This window comes from Abramis brama (assembly GCF_963993115.1).
Source record: "Abramis brama genome assembly, chromosome: 15".
In the NCBI taxonomy this organism is placed as follows: Eukaryota; Metazoa; Chordata; class Actinopteri; order Cypriniformes; family Leuciscidae; genus Abramis; species Abramis brama.
Genome location: NC_139977.1, coordinates 18,794,259 through 18,815,923, shown reverse-complemented (window position 1 = coordinate 18,815,923; position 21,665 = coordinate 18,794,259). Strand labels below are relative to the sequence as shown.

Below are 21,665 nucleotides of genomic sequence, written 5' to 3'. Positions count from 1 at the left end.
AGCTTATGTGTTGTTATCTTCTAGTCATTGATTAGCATATTCTGTCTTGATAATCTATAAATCGTGTTCCGGGGGTGGGGTTTATGTAAATTTTAGGGTTGGTGATGTCACTAACCCTGGAGGAATGTCGTGTAGTCCCTACCAGCTGTTTGTTGTAGTCCTTAAAAAGCGATTTCCTTTACTTTGAACTTTGAGCATTGTAACTTTGCAGATATTGTTTATGCTCAAACAGCAACATTACACACTAACTAAAGTTAGAAAAGTGAAATCATAATCAACCACTCCTTTAAAACTTCTTATTATATCTTATTATATATTATATCTTTTTCCCCTTCTTATATCTGTAACTTAGTCACCCTGTGTATCCAATCACTGCATATCCTTCCCTGATTCGTCAAGCCCCTACGCTACTGAAACACAACAATAACAGACCAACCTCGATACCCGTGTAAACATTAACATGGAGATGAAACCGTAAGCTTTACTGACTTAGTTCAAGCTATTATTAGAGCAATCGGCAACTCTTTACATTTGTACGTGCATGCCCAGTGTGCATGAATGGTCACAAGCGTTTTCGGTCGTGTAGTGTGGACGGAGAACTTTTCTGAAACGCAGTGGAAACAGCAGTATGGGCGTGACGAGGATCAGTTTCATTTTAAAATGCTGTGTCAGAACCAAAAACACACTAGTGTAGACCTAGCCTACGCTTTCAATTGTAGGAGGCCCAGAGCTGTTTTTTTTTTACACTGAACACTCTTTAAAAATAAATTTAAATTAAAAATGCATCTGTTTATCAATAGATGTACACTACGGTTCAAAAGTTTGGGGAGGGTAAGATTTGTTTATTGTTTTTGAAAGAGTCTCTAACAAGGTGTCTACACCGGACGCGTATGGTGCGATGTAACAAAAGACAATAGAACCCTTTATAATCAGTGATGTTGTTTACACTGGATGCAGCGGACTCCAAGCACTCACGATACTTGTCATAGGAAGGACAATTTAATTTGTAATGGTCGCTTTATCGCGTCCGGCATAGACATGGTGTTATGCTCGACAAGGCTGCATTTATATGATCAAAAATACAGTTAAAACAGTAATATTGTGAGATATTATCATATTTTTCATTTATTATCATATATATCATTAAAAATAACTTTTCTATTTGAATAAGTTTTCAAATATAATTTATTATCTATTAATATCAAAGTTGAAAACAGTTGTGCTGCTTAACATTTTTATGGAAACCATGATAATCTTTTTTTCCAAGTTTCTTTGATGAAAGTTTAAAAGAACAGAATTTATTTGAAACAGAAATCTTTCGCGTTATTATAACGCATTTACTGTCAGATTTGATCAATTTAATGTGTCCCTGTGGAATAAAAGTATACATTTCTTTTTTCTTTTTAAAAAAAAAATCTATCTGACCCCAAACTTTTGAATGGTGTGTTCAGATGAGTTGAAGCCCTCTAAATACAGTTTAACGACACCTACAATTACATTTCAGAACATTTCTCAACAAAAGGCCTTACAAAGTGTTTGACCAAAGCCTAAAACAGTATTACAATGTCCATAATCCCTAATGGCAAACTCACTGATGCCTCAATGATGATGACGAAACTACATGGACTGTGACAAACTCCACATGGACACAGGACAGTGGGGGTATGGTACAGTAATGAACCCGATCATAACTTTACTTCTTGAAGTAGACGTTATCTTCCTCCCAGAACCAGGTGTACGTTAGGTTGCCAGGATATGCCTCAGCATGACAAGTGAAGAATGCATCCTGGGATATGTTTACGGTTATGTTCTCTGGCGGTGAGACAATAAATGGGGGTCCTGAAATAGAAAAGAGACACATAATAAATCAACATTACATATCAGTATGCATCACATCCTATTGGAGCATATAGAAATCTCAGTACTCTTCAAGGATAAAAACAACTAGAGCTGGAGAAAAGATTTCATATGAGTGTTTTTAATCATGTATATTTTCATTCTGTAATTTTGAATTTAACAGCTGTTAAACAATCAACACAATCCACAATTGTGGAGTGAATCAAGTGAATATTGTATTCAGTCAATGCCTCACTTACAGTGATGTACATACTGAATGAAGAGTTAATATACACTAGTACTACCAGTCAAAAGTTTGGAATAATAATTATGATTTATGCTCACCAAGGCTGTATTTAGTTGCGCAAAAATACAGTAAAAACAGTCATTTTGTGAAACATTATTACAATTTAAAATTGTTTTCTGCTGTAATATATTTACAAATGCAATTTATTCCTGTATTGGCAAACCAGGACCATTACTCCAGTATTCAGTGTCACATGATCCTTTATATAGCTTTACATTACTTTACATTCATGTCATGACATGAGAAAACTAATTTGCCTTGATCTTTCTACATATAAGAGCAGAGGTCTTTGTACCAGTAAAACATCCTGCAAGTTTCATAGCTTGAAACATCCTAATCATTATAAACAAAGCATTTATTTAATCAAGCTCCAAAAGATATTGCGGGATCTTTGACGTCACACAGCAAATATATTCACATATGATATGACTGCCTCCAGAGCAAGACATAAATGAATAGTTATTACACATCATTATAAATCATTATTATTATACATCAGTAGGCCCCACCTACTGGCATTCAGTCACTTAACAGCTGACACAAGATGCATCAAAAGCAAATAGAACCCATTATAATCACTGATGCTGTCTACACTGGATACAGTATACAGATGCGCGTTTAGTTTCTGACATACTCCAACAAGCTTGAGTCTGCCGACAGCACGACAAATGGAAGAGTGAAAAAAACATCCCGGATCGTGTCAGAGGATTATATGTTTGTAAACATGGCACAGTATAATGGAGAGTTGGCAAAGAAACTTTTGGTGAAAGATGAAGCAGCCAATTTTATTGGATCTGACAGCAGCTGAATAACAAACCGTAAGTAAATGATTTCATAATGCTTTGTCTGTAAATGATTAGGGTTTTTTGGATAATGTTTGCAAAATACTTATTTATGTGCAATAGCAAGTGGGCATTGATACTGTTTCCTATGGTGCAAAAAACAAGTGAACCTCAAGGAAAATAATAAAAAATCCATACCATGACCACTTTAAACTAAACATAAAAACATTAGATAAAAACATGTAAAAATATTAGAGGTACCCTCAGCTGTAACGTACATATTTGGATCAACTGTCTCATTTGAATATCATCAATTAAGATGATAAGAATTCTACTCTGTGTGAGAATCTGCAGCGGCCTACCGACAGATCTCACTGTACCGCCCACTGTGGGCATCGCTTATGTTGGCAGTGCCAGTGTAAAGAGAGGGCTCTTCTGTGGAGAAAGCCTGCAGAGATCTCCACATGAAGGCATGGACTCTACAGATGCTCTCTGTCCTGCTCTATACACACACAAACACACACCAGTACAAAAACAAACTTGAAAGGCAGCCATCGTGTCTGTAAAACCATGTTTCTTCAACTAGCAGCTTTTATGTTTCAGCAGTTGAAAAAAGTTTTTTCCTTTTTTGTTATGTGATGGTCTTATTAAAAATGTTAATTCTTATTTTTGATACTCTTCAAATGCCTTTTATGTATACATTTGTATTGCTTTACCCTTGCCATTCAGTCTTAAAATATGTGATAAACTGGTCTAGACCAGTACAGAAATTCATGACACAGTTTCCTGAAAATGTGCTTGGTCTGGTACACACTAGAGCTTATTCTGGTAAAGAACTACCTACTTACAGATGAACAGACCACATGATCACCATGTAAAGTGATCAAAGTTTGATAGCAAATGTTGATAGCAAAATTGCGCACAATAATTTACTTGATATTAACAGCCTTCGATTTTTTTTTAAACAATTCCATCAGTAGGGCTCAAGTATAGAAGTCCATTTCTGCCTCACTTAAAAAATATGATGATGAATCTGTAAATAATAATAATGAGAAATGTTTTTTTTAATTATGACTTAGCGTCTCATTATATTGAGAATATCTCTCATAATAATGACTTGGCATTTCATAATAATGGGAAACTTTCTCATAATGAGAAACTTTCTCATTATTAATGCTTAGTATCTCATAACAATCAGAAACTTTCTCTTAATTTATTGTTAATATCTCATAATGAGAAAAATGTACTTAATGTTGTAACGTAGAATTTAGAAAAAAAAATTGAAGAAATTACTTTAATAATTAAAATTACTTTAATATTAAATTAATGAGAAACTTTCTCATTATTAATGCTTCGTAGTATCTCAGAATGAGAAACGCTCTTAAAATGTACTTTGTCGTAAAATTTTGAAAAAAATAGAATAAATGACAATATTGCATAATAATGAAAAACTCTCTAATAAACTAATAATGAGAACTCATAATAAAGAAAAAATTCTTAGTATCTCATAACAATGGGAAACTTTCTCATGATTATTGCTAAGTATCTCAAAACAATGAGAAACTTTCTTAATATGTACTTTGTCGTAAAATTTTGAAACAAATCTAATAACTGACATAATATGTAATAATCTCGTAATAATAATATCTCATAATAATAAGAAACTTTCACTTAATTAATGCTTAGTATCTCATAACAATGTGAAACTTTCTCAATATGTACTTTATGTCATAACATTAAGAAAAATCAAAACTGACTAATGTAATAATAGGAAACTTTCTCATGATTAATGCTTAGTATCTCATAGCAATGAGAAGCTTTCTCATAATTAATGTTTAGTATTTCATGACAATGAGACACTTTCTCTTGATTAAAGGCACAATATGTAACTTTTTTGCTTAATATTTGCTATATATAAATAGCAAAAATCACTATATCTATGTTATATATTTTTTATAGTTGTGTACTTACATTATCCCGACTGTTTCCAACAACTTTCAAACCAGGAGAAATTTGTAATTTAATTTGAGAAACGCCCCGTTTCTTTATTTCCGTTTTGTCGCCGCCAATGCCGTCATATCCGTTGTCCCTGGTTTCCTCGTGCTGCCATGGCAACCAGAGCTATGAACCAGAGCCGTCTGACAGTAACCAAAGCAACTGACGCGGACAACTTTGTAGTTCGCAATGTCTATTTGCACGCTGTTGTTGTTTCGTTTAAACATTATGGACCATGGCAAGCAGACTTTGGATAAAAAAAGGAGAACTAAAACGAGAATCAATATCAGCGCGGTGTTTTCGAGATGCCGAGAGCTCCCATAGACAGTATATAAACGAGAGCTCCACGTCCGAGACTTCGACCGCTCCTACATGTACTTTATTAAACAGGTGAGCACATTTACATAAAACTAATCAATGTTTTATAGTTCAACAATGATAAAATGTCAGAATATGATCTGTATGTTATTCTAATGTTGATCTAGTTTACTGCTAGTCTCATACAGACAGACTAACACATACATTTCAACACATTTAAATGCAGTTTAGTGTGATAGTGTAATGTTAGACCAAGTGAAACAGCGCTGCGTTACCTCACAAGTTTAATTTGTCTAATAAACTGACCTGTGAGTAGTAATTCTGCGTGTAGTTCGGTAGAATGAAATGTCCATATTCCTTTTATATCCGCGGGACTCGCGTCGCGTGTGGAGCTGATAGCTGTCTCTTAGCAATCCCGAACTGCTTCATATCACAGTCATGATAAAAACATCGATGTATTCAGTCATCCATAAACATTATCAGATCGGTCGGCTTGACGTTGACAACAAGATCCATAATTCTTAGCAAATGTTGCATCATCAAACTACGCCTTTGTTATTGTAAATAGGTTAGCGACCCCTAGTGGCGAAAACTCTCATGATTAATGCTTACTATCATTATAATTACAGACTTTCTTGTAAAAAATGTACTTTGTTGTAAAATTTTGTCAAAGAAATCGAATGACTTAATATCACGTAATAATGAGAAACTTTCTCATGATTAATGCCAAGTATCTCATAATAATGAGATACTTTCTTAATGTGTACTTAATATGTTGTATAATTTAGAAAAAGTCTAATAATTGACTTAATATATCGGCATAATGAGATATTCTCATATTAATAACTTACCATGCCATAATAAAGAGGAAGTTTCTCATAATAATGAGAACGTTTCTGTGGGGGAATGTGGGCTTCCATACAACAACACCAAATCAGTATTGATAGTGTTCCTATTATACCGAATCTCATTTAGTATTACAATCAACAGCATTCAATTATTACAATGATTCACTTTTATGTTTTTTATTTTATTTTATTTAAAACTCTAGTAGTTTTATTTAAAACTGGTTTGATAAGCATTTGATGGGAGGAAAAAGAAAAACAGTAGCATATTTTATTATTATCTAGAAGTATGAATAAGGTGAATATAGAGGATATCTGCAACAGAACAGATTAGCGATCCCAAAAGGAAAAAGCTTATTTGGCGGCACTATGGTGAAAAATCTCTCTGACAGTGAACCCATTACTGCTTTATACTGTACCAGACAGCTAACATATGGAGTCCAATTATCTCTGTAGCTCTGCAGCATGGGTGCCATGCAGCATGCAGCTTTGCAAGCATGACTGTATACACATACACAAACACAGAAGACCGTTCAAACACAGCACAGAACTCTGACAACATGATAGTCATGTCATTCAAATAACAGCAAACAATAAAGACATGGAGTCAAGTCAGAGTTAGGGTGCTACCTTGGACGAGTAAGCGTGTGGTATGGATGGCCTCTCCCTGCTCGCTGTACGCTCGGCATGTGTACGCTCCCCTGTCCTCACGGCTGATGGAAACAAGCGTCAGGCTGCCATCACTGACCTGTGGAGGGAGGTCACAGCATCACTTACTGAGATACAAATTAACAATCTTATAAACATAAAGAAAACAATCGCGCTGACAAGTGTTGGGGGTAACGCATTGCAAGTAATGCGAGTTAAGTAATCATATTACTTTTTCAAAGTATCAAGTATGAGATAAAAGAGTTACTTTTTCAAATAAGTAACGCAAATTACTTTGTTTTCCCATTAATTGACGCCGCTCCTGTCCCCATGTTGAGAGAAATCGGGAGTAAGTGCAGAGGCGTTGTGTGCACGGTGTAAACATGATAGTTATTGTAGTTCTACTAGACTATCAGAATATTATGCAAACCTGCAATAATTAAATTTGTTAATTGTACTTTATGTATTTAATCTCACTTTACTATGGGTCTTTGCTGCTGACCTTCGATGATCCAATTCAGCCATACCAATAAGTAAAATTTCTTTAGATAAACATCACATTTCTGCTTCGTTTGTTTGTTTTTATTGCTGTACAGGCATGAATTTGCATTTGCTTCAGCCTGAGGCTTATTCATTTCACTTTTGGTGTGAAAGGGCCTTTACATTTGCCAAAAACAGAACTTTTTTAATTAAAAAACAAGCAAGAAAGCCCAGCCTAGGTGAGAAAAAAAGTAACGCAAAAGTAAGTGTATTACTTTGAAATAGAAAAACATGAATGTAAAACTAAAATCCCTTTTTGCTTATTAAACAGTTCATGTGGGTTTTTTAAAGTCAACAGTAACATATTGATAATCCCGAAGTGTGAGCTACACAACTTCTCATTTTTTATGAACACATAGATCAGTAGAAATGATGTGTTGGGGGAACACTGCTCAGCATCCCATGAGATCCATTTTTTCCTGCAGACATACTATACCCACAGTTATGTTACTTCACATTCAAAACATGCATCATGAAAGGGGCCACTCTTACAAGTTTATATAACAACTTATAAAGAATAAAACAATTTGAGGAAAGAATTGTCTCATACACAGTATAAACAAAAATGATTTGCAGTGAAATCACTGTGAACCGGAGACATAGAGGCAGAGACTGCGTAGGAGAGATCAAACAAACCAGGCCACTCCAACAGAGACTTAAAGATCAATGTGCATCTCTCTTTCTGTGCCCACACAAGCGTTATTTCCATTTTGCCAATGGCAGAGCAGTTCTTGCATTTATCTAATATGCTCTGGATTATTCTTGGTTAGATTGGCTGAGGTGTGGACCAAGGAGGGTTTGGAATTTTTATTAAACATTTTAGAAATTAGGATGCAAAAGCATAATTTACAGTGGGGATATACCCACCAATTTTGGCCATGGCCAGTTTTGTCCCCACCACTTTATGAAAAAGCTTACAGCAGGGATGAATCTAATACAGAGGAAGCATCTACAATTGTTAGTATTTCTTTATTATTATTATTATTTAAACTATTTTAAACGATTTATTCACAAATAAATAAATCAGTTCACTTTCCACGGGAACCCCTTGTACTGAAAGTTAAAATGTAACCACTGGACCAACAATTAACATTCAATTGCTGATCCGTACATTTAACCACCAACCTACCAGAATGTTGCTACTAGGATACATCCCAATGCTTTTGAGTGTCAAAAGGTCAAAAGGCATGTACTTTTGAGGAGGCTGGCAGTTTCAGGAGTGGGATGGTCTACCACAGTTGAAATATGGCTCTTTTTTTCCACAAGATTTCAATGTCATGGGCAAATTCTCTATTACAGGCCAATACAATACAATAAAAACAATTTATTGTATTTATAAATATATATTTTATTTTATTATAGTCATTTTAAAATATTTGTGCATAAACTAATATTCATGATCTAAGCCTTCTACACAACACTTTGAATCTTCTTACAAAGTGACACCTGGATATAATTGTGCCATTTTCATTCTTGTATGATGTTCTAACTGGACTTTTGATTTTTAGTAAAATACTAGGCCAGTCTTCTCTGTGTCTTGTTATTATTCGGAAATGATAGTGCATATAAAACATGCAAGACATCAATCATTAATAGGTTCCTGTATGAACTTCGAAGCTCTTTCAAGCTGTGATGGTTAGATTGCTGGCTCGGTTTCACAATCATCTTTTCGAGACAAGGCCACGCTTACAAGAGGAGAGTGTTTCAGCTTGTTTTGGCATTGAATTGTGCACATGGTCTCAGAGAGTGAGCAGACAAACAGCTGAATAATGGATTTACTCTGTACAAGTGGGTGTGTTTGGTGGCAGATGGGCAGGTAAGGGGAGGGATGCTGATACTACTGTATGCATGATTCATCGGTACATGTTATTCCAAACGAAAAAATGTTTGTCTTAAACATTGTAATAACTTTCTCCACCTTTTCTTCTAAGCTGACATCACATAGGCAGTGTGGGCACTTAAAATATTGCAGCTTTTCTAAACTCGAATGGTTAATGCATTATTTTAATGCGGTTTAATGTAAATTAACGTTAATACTAAATATAATATAGGTTATGGCAATAATATCAAAAAACAGATTTTAGAAATAAGCATTTACCATTGGTATATGTCACAAGGCTTAAGGGTCAAAAGGCCTTCTCAAAAATAGGTACATGCTGGTGTTTTCAGGAAAGAAACTGTTCGTTCTCATTTCTTAGAATCATTTCTCAAGCCTTAAACGTTTGTCACTAGTAATGTCCATGGTTATTTTCATAACCTAAAATTTAAACAACTAATTAAACATTTTGAAAACTGAAATAAATGAATAACTAAATTAAACAATTAATAATATCAAAAATAAATAATAGTTTTCATAATCAATAAGCTCTTATCCCATGGTGAAAAAATCTGACATCCTATTTCAAGTAATTTCATAGTCACAGCTTGGTTGCTGCAATAATCACTCGAAAAAAAGAAAAAAAAATCCCTTAAAAAAGGAAACACTGTTTAACATAACCAAACTCAGACAAGCACTGGAGATAACAGGAGAATACCACAGCGGACTAAAGACGACGCAGAACGGAGAACAGAATGAACTGAGAGCTTTTAAACCCACACTAGGATTGTTAACCAAACCGAAGACACCTGCTTAACTTAATCAATGATTATGGAGACAAATTAACTCAAGAACTTAGGCACACAGAATATGAAGAATATGTTACACATATAATAAAAAAAATATAAATGATTATTATTATTATTATTATTATTATTATTACAATGATTATATATAAAAATAATTATTCTAAAGGACTTCAACAATCAGTAAGCCATACTTGAAAATTTTACTGAAAAAAGTTTTTCTTTAATGACATTAACTTTTCAAATGAATGAATTAGTAAAATGTATTTCAAATGAATAGTGCATCTCTACAAGTCAGCAAGGAAGGAAAAAAACCTTCACTCACTTTCGAATGCAATTTGCTGTCAATCATAATCTCATGGGAAATATGTGAGTACCGGGTACAACTGGTCTCAGAACAGCATAACAGATCTGCCGTTCTCTGCAGACAGACCTGACGGTTAAGGGACTCGCCAAAGCATCTTTTCTCCCTGCCCTGTCAGAGCTGGATGGTTGACGATACATGAGGGTCACTTTACTGCTGCCGGCCGAGCAGGTGAAGAGTACTTTGAGAAAAAAATTGCAGGAGTGGAGACAGATGACATAGATTCATGCTAAAGTAAAGCCTTCGCTGAGGGGGCTCTCTGATGAATTATTCAGTGTTCCATCAGACGGTGTAATGGCAAGACCTACGAGCAAGCATCATCATCACAGTTCATGTGATATCAGGCATGTGTGACTTTACTCTTAGGAGACTTACTGTACACACACCTTGAAGCATTTTTTCTTTTTCTTTTTTCTTAGATGGTAAACTATGTTTTTTGATTGGCAAAATCCCCAAAACATTGTGCTCTGGTAAGAGCCACCATAGTGAAAATTAAATATACCAAAATGTATTTAAAATAAATTTATTTTATGCTAAGTATACTATAAATACATTTACATATGTATGTACTTAATATGAATACTTTACAGTTTCTGATGGAACTATTACAAGTATACTTTAGTTACACTTGAAATATCTTGCATTTAAAGACTTATATTTTACCGTGATCATACTATCCTTACTAAATGTAAGGATAGTAAGATGCATTTTATGTTTAATAATAAGTACTCCAAATAAATTTGAATTACAATATTTATATCAGTAAGTCTCAAGCGATATGTCAGTAAATATATGTTATGGATTTGTACTATACTTAGTATAAATACATTTTCGTATAGGTTTTTTTCATTAGGGCAGTGTTGGTATTGTTAACTAAAACTATTAAAAACGGTTTTCGGTAACTGAAATAAAGCTGAAATAAAATATAACATAAATATTAGATGGAAAAAGTACTAAAATTACTAAAACTGAAGTAAAAATAAATTTGAGAATTAAAAAAAAAACGATAAAAATGAATAATGCGCATAGAATTATAAAAATTAAAATTAAAATGAAAACTGAAAACTATTAAAAAAAAGCTCATCAATTGAAAAATATGCTCTTTTTTTTTTGTAGTTACAGCATCTATCCAGCGGAGGTTAACTGCTAACCAGTCAAACCTTGACCCCTTGGCGTGAACATACATACCTTAAGTCTACAAATGGGCAACATGAGGGTAAGTACAGCAGCTAATTTACTCAACAAACGGCAGCAGTCTGAGATGCCGCTGTGGATTCCAGACTCCATAATTACTCTAATTACACAGCTGGAGATACACGGCCAGGCAACAGAAGACCCAGCAACAATCTAATAAATCAAATCATAATAATTTATATAAAAAAACATTACCGTATATATGTTATTTAGCATAAATCAAAGACCATATCCCACCTTCCATTCATAAATAACCCTGATGTTGTTGACTTACTTAATCTATGGCTATCAAATATGGTGATCTCTTTTTTAAGGAGACACTTGCAAAGATTTAAATGTTGCTTTTTTAAACTTCAGAAATGTTTGACATTATGGAAGTAATATGGATTGTAAACTGTAGTTCATGACTTTAAAAAGGACCATATTTCTAGTTTGTTGTCAATAAAGGAGTACTTGAGCATCATTAGTGGGACTTAAGTGAAAAAGTCAGGTTTCAGAAGTAAAATTTCCTTATAATGGAATAGATTTTTAATGATAACCTACAAACCTTTACAGACAGACCTACTGTGATTACACATTATTTTAGTGTATTTTTTAAATAATTGTGTTGACAGCAGAATTGAAGCTGAACCCATGATTCTGCATAGAAGTCTCCACCAATCAGAGAATCTAAACAAGCAAATCGCACCAAAACAACTAAACAACTAAAAGTCATCTTCCTACGCTCTCAAACCACTTAATTATATATATATATACTGTATATATATATATATATATATATATATATATATATATATATATATATACATATATATATATACATATATATATTATAAGGGGTGTAACGATACACGTATTCGTATTGAACCGTTCGGTACAAGGCTTTCGGTTCGGTACGCATTACAAACCGAATGATTCGGTGCGACCAAAATTGTGTTAGCAGTCGCGACCACCACAACGTTGCCCAACATCAAATGGAGTTCTAGTGAGAAGCATTCAAATTTCTCCGTTATTAACCATAGATCTCTATTAGATCAAACAGCTCTGACGAGGAAACCAGGAGAAACATTGTGCCGTCAGTGAACTAGTTGTAGGCTTTAAGTCCACAAATCAGCAACATTAACCAATGGATTTAATATAGTAACACTAACTGTAACCATAGTAATAGTACAATGCTTTCAAGTGCATCACACATCTTTTTCCAGCACTTCAAAACTCAAATACTATGATAATGTTACTTATAATGTGATGACCAAAACATTATTGTTCATCCTTCAAAGATTACCTCCATATATAAAACTAAAGTTTCAAGATGTAGGAAAACTCACACTTATTTAAAAATAATATTTTTTTTAAATACATGTAAAAAAAATTAAGGAAATTTCTCTTTTTGCTGTATCAAAAACGTACCGAACCGTATATATATATATATATATATAAGCATATTTTGCAATAGACATTTATAAATCAACATCATTTATCATTTATTCACAAAGCTTCATTGGTTTATAGTTCTTATACTTCCAGAACCAAGGGCGCTGAAAAAGTTGGTCGGCATTGTACTCTAAAGGCTTGTTCACAACAAGGACGATAACTATAATGATAACAATAAAGATACAGCTCTGAAAATTATTCTAAAAGAAAAGAATAATGATTCCACAACCATAACTGCACAGTGAAACTGAATCACATTCTGAACTATTTTTCTGAGCTGGTGAATGATAAAAATATTGGCAGCCAATCAGAATCCACCCTGCTTTAAAAAACTTGAGCATTTAAAGCGGCAGATGACAACACTGCTGTGAATGCTTAGAATAAACAGAACAATATCGTGGGTTGATGTGGACAATATTGTTATTGTTCATGCTGTGAATGGGTCTCAAAAATTTGGTATGGGAGTTATCTCTTCCAAAGACTATAGTACATTATTAAGTATATACTAGCCTACCCCAGCATTATGCTTTAAACAAAAAAGTCGATGCAGAAGTTTCTTTCGTCTGTAAATAACATTATAGATCTAATCAGTCAAAACAACATGCTACAGTATTTTGACTAAACAAAGAGCTTGCCATCACTCAAATACAACGAATATCACAAGCAACGAATACCATTGTTCCTGATATTATCTCACCTTACTTCAAAAGTGTTAAATCACCAAGCAAAGCTATACACCGACAGGCTGTCATTGCTCTGTTATGTGTGAGGAGATTGAGATCTCTCGATGGGCTTTTATAAATCAAACTCTTTTCAGGCAGAGAACTAAGCCATCCGTTCCTGTAGGGATCTCTCTGCTTAGTCTTCAGCGAGCAGATGGTTTATACTCGGGAAGCATTTGACAGTTTGGTTCACTATGTTTGGTTTGCCGGTTTTGATGAGCCACAATCAATGGATCACTTGTGAGAAAAAAGCCAGTATTTAGATGCTGGTTTCGACAAGGGAATCTAAGAGTCTGTTTCATATCATGGAAGGCTCATTTGATGAATTATATAAAAGACGTCACTCAAGAGGAGAAATTCCATTAGTGCTGAAATACAAGGACGATTTATTTGGTTCCTAATTACACAGCACTGTGAACATAAGAGGCCCAAGGGACACCTCCACGACACGTAGTTAAAATGAGCAGTTACGAGCACTGAGATGGTCAGGGGTCTAGGGCTAAACCACTAGGGTATATGACAGGGCTGAGGGGGATTAATTAGATGTTTCTACAGGCCGTGCAACTACTGTTAAAACTGCAGCTTGATTTGTCCAATTTGACAGAGTAAGTTTAAACCATATAGAAGGGACACTCAAACTGCTTAGTTTGAAGGACACTTTTTTATGGCAAACTTTTTAAAGAAGGTCATTTTTATTACAAGATTATTAACATATTATAACAATTCAAACTGTAATTGACTTTGTTCTTTTTTAATATCTTTTAAAATGTACTTTATTCTTAATGGCAAAGCTGAATTTTCAGCATCATTACTATCTTACTAGAAACAAGAAACTATACTAATATTTTAAGTTTACATTATAAAATATCCCCCAATTTAGAATATCCAGTAGATTTCATGACCAAAGTTAAATGTGTTTGCTCACCTTGTATTTGCTGCTGTCCTGTACGGGGTCTCCCTCCCTAAGCCAGCTGACTGAAGGTTTGGGATTGCCAAAAGCCGTGCAGCTCAGAGTGATGCTGCCCCCCTCTTTGGCCTCCACATACTGCGGTGGCGTGTCCGTAAAAGTTGGGGGAGCTGTGACACAGAGAAACGATGTGAAAATTCCCTATCTGTTACCTGAAATAAATCAGCCTGGGGATAACAAGGCAGGTTAATTCATAACAATATCATGTCTTATAATATACGTGTCTTTTACAGACCCTGCAAAAGCATGATTCATGTCTCATCGCTAATGGGAGCCATAGGAGTTCAGAAGGCCATCGGAGCTGTTAGCTCGTATACCTGTGAATAAAAGGGACTCCTGGTCATGGATCTCCCTACTGCATACATATGTGGCCATTTATGAGCTCTTAGTATACAGTATATGAGCTCTCTGGCTGGCATCTCTCTCCTGCTCCATGGCCAATTCTCCCCCAGCCTTGATGTAGTAGCTAAAATTTCACTTTCATTACATATAAATCACTCTGGGAAAGGGGTGGCCATGCTGTCACATCACATGGCCAGCCAGCAGTGTGCCTGAATATAAATATATATATATATAAATGAGACATGCTGCTGCTGTACAATAAATGAATTACCCGTAGCAAATCTATACAGGTGGAGCTGGGGGAGGTGGTGGGTTTCTGAAAGCGCACTGCACTGCTACAGCAAATGCTAACCAAGTGTTTGAAGGTTGAGCATGCAAGCTCACTGGCTACTGATACAGCAGGATCCAATCAGCTGTGCCCTATACAGAATGATGAACAGGTTGAGTTAAGGGCCTGTCAGCCTGCACCATCTAGAGTTTCATGACAGACCTTTATATATATATATATATATATATATATATATACATAATAATTCATGTAAATAATTGCTAGGAATTTACAGGATTAGATTTTTAAGTATTATTTTCCAATAAATTACTATAGTGGATTTACATTTACATTTACTGTACAGTACTATAGTCTGAAATTTACTGTGAAATCAATGCAAACAAATAAAAAACATTTGTTAAAATGATGACAAGCTAGAATATTAAATAGTTTAGTCAAACTATTCCTAGCATGTATATGAAGATTTTGTGTTAGTTATTATTTAAGCATGAAGATTTACCAATAACTTATTTCAAATTCATAACTGTTTGTAGATGGATATTTCACAATAGTGAAGCAACTGCTGAGATTCATCTGTGAAAGATGTGACATCATCTTGTAAACATCACCTAATGACGCACAGACATCAATACTTGACAAAGAAAAAACAATGGTGACACTCAACAAATAATAAAAACGTTTATACAACATAAACCAACATTACAAAATAAACCAACACAAATGGCTAAAAGCAAAGCAAAAATAAGTTCAGCAGCACAGATAAATCCAACAAGAATCAAGAAACTCTACAACATATTATATTCATGCCACACTGCATGCTGGGTAACTTAATAGTACATGCACTGTAGAAATACAGTATGATGTTGTTTGTTTACAGTAAATTGTGTTTTCCTGTAAACTCACAGTAAAACCACTTTTTAGTGCAGTTAGACACAAGAAAAGTCCTACTGTGAAAGTAACAATTATTAACCTGAAATATACAGTACAGTAATTTCACACTAAAATATTTAACAGTGTATAATATACATATATATTATGGGCTGGACAGGACACAGAACCAAAAGACTGATCAGGAACAATACAACAGTTCTTCACAGATTAACTCTTTAATATGAAAGTTTCAAAATTGCTAACTAACTAACCCAAAGATTTTAATTATTTTGATCTTTTTATTTAATTTGTGATAATTTACATCACAAAACATATTTTGTGATTTTGCATAAATATTATCATCAATTGAAGTATTATATATACTGTAGCCTATATATATAGCAATATTATAATTAATTTGTGACATTTACTGTACAACATAAAAACTACTTTGCATAAATATTAATTAGTTATACATATATATATATATATATATATATATTAATATATATATATTATTAACGTAATGCCTAGATAAACTTGAAGGGCATTTGCTGCAGAAAACAGGGCTATTGGGAGACATAAATATGAATTAAAAAATATACAATCTCATAAGAAACATTCATGTTCATGTGTGAGATTGTCTGGTTACAGCATGTGGCTCAATGTATCTCCTGTGTGTGATAACTTGAAATGGGTTTTATAGTTTTGTAATACTCAAGGGGAATTGTGTTGTGCCGCATGATCTGCATTTCACTCAGAAACATCAAAATATTAGTGACTTAATTGTTCATATTTCTTACTGTATCTCCAAAATTAAGATTATTGTGTCTCTTGAAATTTATTTGGTGGTTACTCAATTATGTCTAGGCATAATTACAGACAGTTAGGCGCAAATGATGACAAAGGAACACTAGGGAGAAATGGTTTTGTCTCAAATGTGTTCAAATATTTAAGACTGCACTGTGATAAGAGGGTCACTTTAGTAGATCACAGGAACATCTTACTTTCCAGGAGCACAGAAGAGATGGGTTTGGGGATATACCTGGGCTGAACCCTTCTCAAGCTGAGTATCTATTATACATGGCTCTAAATGTCAGTAAGACCTGACTGTCTGTGAAACTAAGGGGCAAATAATGATTCAGCAAGCTTGATTTGGTTTGGTCTGATAATAATACTAATTTGGATGGCTTTTTTTATGTTATTTTTTAAACTCGTCTTACCCAGTTTCAGCACTGCTTTATTCTGCTTTATTCTACTTGAAGGAACCCCCAAAATCTGGTGGCACATGACCAGAGTGCTCAAGGAAACATATCTGAGGCCAGCCGCTAAGACATCTGTGCAAAACATGCCTCCATCTGCTCCGAGTCTCCATTTACTGCCGTACACACTCACACACACTGCTGACCTGTGATGTTGATTAAACATAAACATAAACACAAACAAACACACACACACACACACACACACACACACACACACACACACACACACACACACACACAAACACACAAAAGAAATGCTGAGAGCACAGGCACACTACAGGCTAATGAGGAGAATGTGTGTGTCTTATATGAAAAAACACCCTCATCTGTGATTGTATCATGTTTCACAGTCATTGAAAGCAGCTAATTGATAACGTCTAAGTTTGCCTTTGCTTTTCAATCCACATTTCCATTAGTGGCAAAACATTCAGGCAAATCCACTTGACATTAGCTAAATGCCTGCCACAGCGTGCCAAATGGAGAGAGAGCAACTGCCCGACACCTGCTGTGTATACAAACCACAGAGAATATGTCTCACCAGATTGAAGTGACCTGTTCCATCTAGTACTGTGTGATTTAGGGAATATTTACCAATTATGTTTAAGATTATTCTGCCGGTATGAAATTAGGTGAAATAGTGAATATTGCGATTGTTTTATTTGGCCATCATGTTTTTGTTCCTAAAGGATTGGATCATGAAATATGTTTTCATATAAGGTTAGTATTTTTGTTAAAAAAATTCTTTTAAAAACTTGTGAATTGGAATTCAATTAATTTCAATTAATTGTTTCAAAAAATCTGATTAAAATATTAAATTGCTTCATCATTTAAAAAGTGACATTTTATACACTAACGCAAAAAAGTTTGAAGTCAAAAATAAATCTCTTACACACCCAGCTGGATTTATTTGTTCAAAAATATAGTAAAAAATAGTAATATTGTGAAATATTATTTTATAATTTCAGTACAATTTACAATTTAACCGTTTTCTATTTGAATATATATTATAAAATGTGATGTATTCCTGTGATGGCAAAGTTGAATTTCAGCATTATTACTCCAGTCTTCAGAGTCACATGATCCTTGAGAAATCATTCTAATATGATGATTTGGTGCTCAATAAACATTTCTTATTATTATCAAAGTGCAAAACCATGAATGAAACCATGATAAAAAAAATAATATATTTTTTATAAAAAGAAAGTTCAACAGAACAGCGTTAATTTGACATATAAATATTAGTTTTTACTGTTTGATCAATTTAACAAGTCCTTGCTGAATTAAAAAAAAAAAAAGATTCTTGCTGACCCTAAACTACATATCAGTAAAAAATATATGTGGTAATGTCTGCTGTTTATGATACTGTATGTGACTAAATGTATTGTTATATTGGTGAAAAGTGTACAAAAGTGTACAAAATTGTGGTTTCATCGAATTGAAAAACACCATTTTAAACAGTCTCTGAGAAAATATATAAATATTGAAAATATATAAAATATATATAAATATATAAAAAATTGAAAGTGGAGGGGAAATCACATTATGAAATAAATGTTTTTTCTCCAAAACACGTTGTGGCCAATGCAATTATTGGCATATCTACATATATATAATAAGTATATTCTCATTAATATTTACCTTTTTTTAGCGCACCCGAAATTGTCTAGCTATGACTTCTTGTTTCACAGGAGTTTAAATATGAGGAAACACAAAGGCCAAATTCCCTTGCTCATCCATCACAATGAGTAAAACCAAAGAATATAGTTCTGATGTGCATCAAAAGATTGTTGAGCATCACAAAATAGAAAGTGGCTGTAAGAAAATAGCCAAAGAAGTGAAAATCCCCATTTTGACCATCAGGGCAATAATTAAATAAGTTCCAATCAACTAAAGATGTTACGAATCTGCCAGGAAGAGGGCGCGTGTCTATATTGTCTTAATGCGCGTTGAGGACTTTGATCCCGGAGTTTGAGTGGCCAAAGACTCTTCAAGAATCACAGATGGAGAATTGCAGAGATTACTTGAGTCTTGGGGGTCAGAAGCCTACCAAAAACAACCCCTACATCACATGTTGTTTGGGAGGGTTTCAAGAAAAATCCTCCTCGCTCATCCAAAAACAAACTCCAGCAAATTCAGTTGTCAGACACGACTGGAACTTCAAACGGCACAGGCTTCTGTGGTCAGATGAAACTAAAAAAAAGCTTTTTGGCAGCAAACACGCTAGATGGGTTTGGTGCACACAAGGATAAAAAGTACCCCATGTGTGCAATTTAATATACCATTGGATTTTTAATGTTGTGGGCATATTTTTCTGCTGGAGGTCCTGGACATCTTGTTGAGATGCATGGCATCGTGGATTCAATCAAATATCAACAGATAAAAAATCTAAACCTGACGCCTTCTGCTAGAAATCTTATAATGGGCCGTGGTTGGATCTTCCATCAGGACAACTATCCAAAACAAACATCAAAATCAACACAAAAAAGTGTTACGGAGCACAAAATGAAGTGTCTGCCATTACCGTCCCAGTTCCCTGACCTGATGAGTGAAGTGAACTGAAGAGAAGCGCCAACATGGATCTGGGAATCTGAAGGAACTGGAGAGATTCTGTATGGAGGAATGGTCTCTGATCTCTGGTCAGGTGTTCTCCAAACTCATCAGGCATTATAGGAGAAAAGTCAGAGCTGTTATCTTTTCCAAAAGGAGATTTCAAAAAGTATTTAATAAAAGGGTGCCAATAATTGTGGCCAACGTGTTTTGGAGAAAAACATTTATTTCATAATGTGATTCCCCCCGGCTTTCAATTATTTTACTTCAATGAAAGGTTCGATTTTTGTGAATTTTTTAATGAAAGATTAACAATGCAGATTTATTTTTTACAGCCATTTTTGATCATATTTACCAGGGGTGCCATTAATTCTGAACACAACTGTATATTGAATTAATTTATCATTTATTTGTTAGTATTAACCCCTTGAGATGTACATTACCATCTCATTTTCATACAGCTTTGAGGCAAGATCAACATACAGTGTAACGCAATTACAACAAAACAAACAAAAAATGTAATTGAATTTAAAAAAAAGTTGACTGCGTAAAATATGATTAAAATGTGATTTAAATGAAAGTTTAAAGCCAAGCCATACACCAATATATTTAATAGTATCAAGTACTTTATGCAGACAGAGGAGTACCATCTTTACATGATACAGCACAAGAACCAACTTTGGATTTAAGTATCTGACTGGAACCAAAAACCATAATAATGGACTTATTATCCAAAAGCCAATCTTGTAAAATATTAAAATCAGATATTTTATATCAAATATTAAAATTGAATTTGTAGAACGTCAGATTTATATAAATATATGACAGTGTTATCAGCATAAAGTTGAACATGACAGTAATTGAAAATTATTGGTAAATTATTTACATAATTAAATATTGGTATCACTTCTTTTTTTTTTCTTTCATTTATGTCCTTAGTATTACAGCTAACACAGAGGCAAACAGTGAGAGTCCTGGAATAGAGCTGTTGAATTTGCCAAACGATCACCTGCTCACACACACACACATTTTGTCTTTGACGCTGCATAATAATCCCTCCGATATTTCCAAGGCTTTGAGGCAAGATGACATCATCTCTTTTGCAATGAGCGCACGTGTCAGCCAGTGATAAAATCACTAGCACTTATCACAGGCACAGATTGTGAAAAGAATTCAGCTATAATAAGGCTCTGTGCTTACACCGGCTACACAGGCAGATGTTTTAGCACACACACACTAACAACACACGCATTGCACCAGTGAGAGCTAATTGGCAGGAGAAGCATGGAGAGAGGAGGCTGCGTGGAGCTCGTCCCACAGGAACATCTTCATCCTTCTCATCTTCCTCTCAAGATCCAGTACTGAGCCGAGCATCTGTGTGAATGCTGCTTGCGGGATTACACCTCATCAGATCACATGGCCTATTTAGACTCATGCAAATATGCGTGAACTACACCAGCTGCACAGTTCTTGCCCAGAACAAGCCACAATGTTGAATGAATGAATGAATGAATGAATTTTCCTCCTGAATCAGGAGGTACGTTCCCTCGAGGACCACACAAGGGATTTCATAGATCTGGTGTGCCTCACTCACTACCCTGACCGCTCGCTCTGCGTCTTTTATTACACCAGCCTCAACATGCGGTCCAAGGAACACCTAGAGGGAGCTTTGCAGAGTACTGGTGAGATGTGGATCCCCCTACACCGTCTGCGCTGCAGAGGAAGATATCACAAGCCCCATTCCAGAGTCCAGCCAGCCGTTCAACACGCCCATCATA

General features: G+C 34.6%; 1 protein-coding gene across 2 annotated transcripts in view; it reads right to left on the bottom strand.

Moving 5' to 3' along the window:
* igsf9bb (immunoglobulin superfamily, member 9Bb) overlaps window positions 1-21,665 on the bottom strand; it is a 119,329-nt gene that overhangs the window by 51,328 nt on the left and 46,336 nt on the right. For both annotated transcript variants that reach the window (XM_084136647.1, XM_084136648.1), the window contains exons 4-6: window positions 14,533-14,684; window positions 6,714-6,831; window positions 1,698-1,839 (exon numbers count right to left, since the gene is read on the bottom strand). In XM_084136647.1, the coding sequence (XP_083992773.1) occupies window positions 1,698-1,839; window positions 6,714-6,831; window positions 14,533-14,684 (412 nt within the window). The remainder of the gene's footprint in view (window positions 1-1,697; window positions 1,840-6,713; window positions 6,832-14,532; window positions 14,685-21,665) is intronic.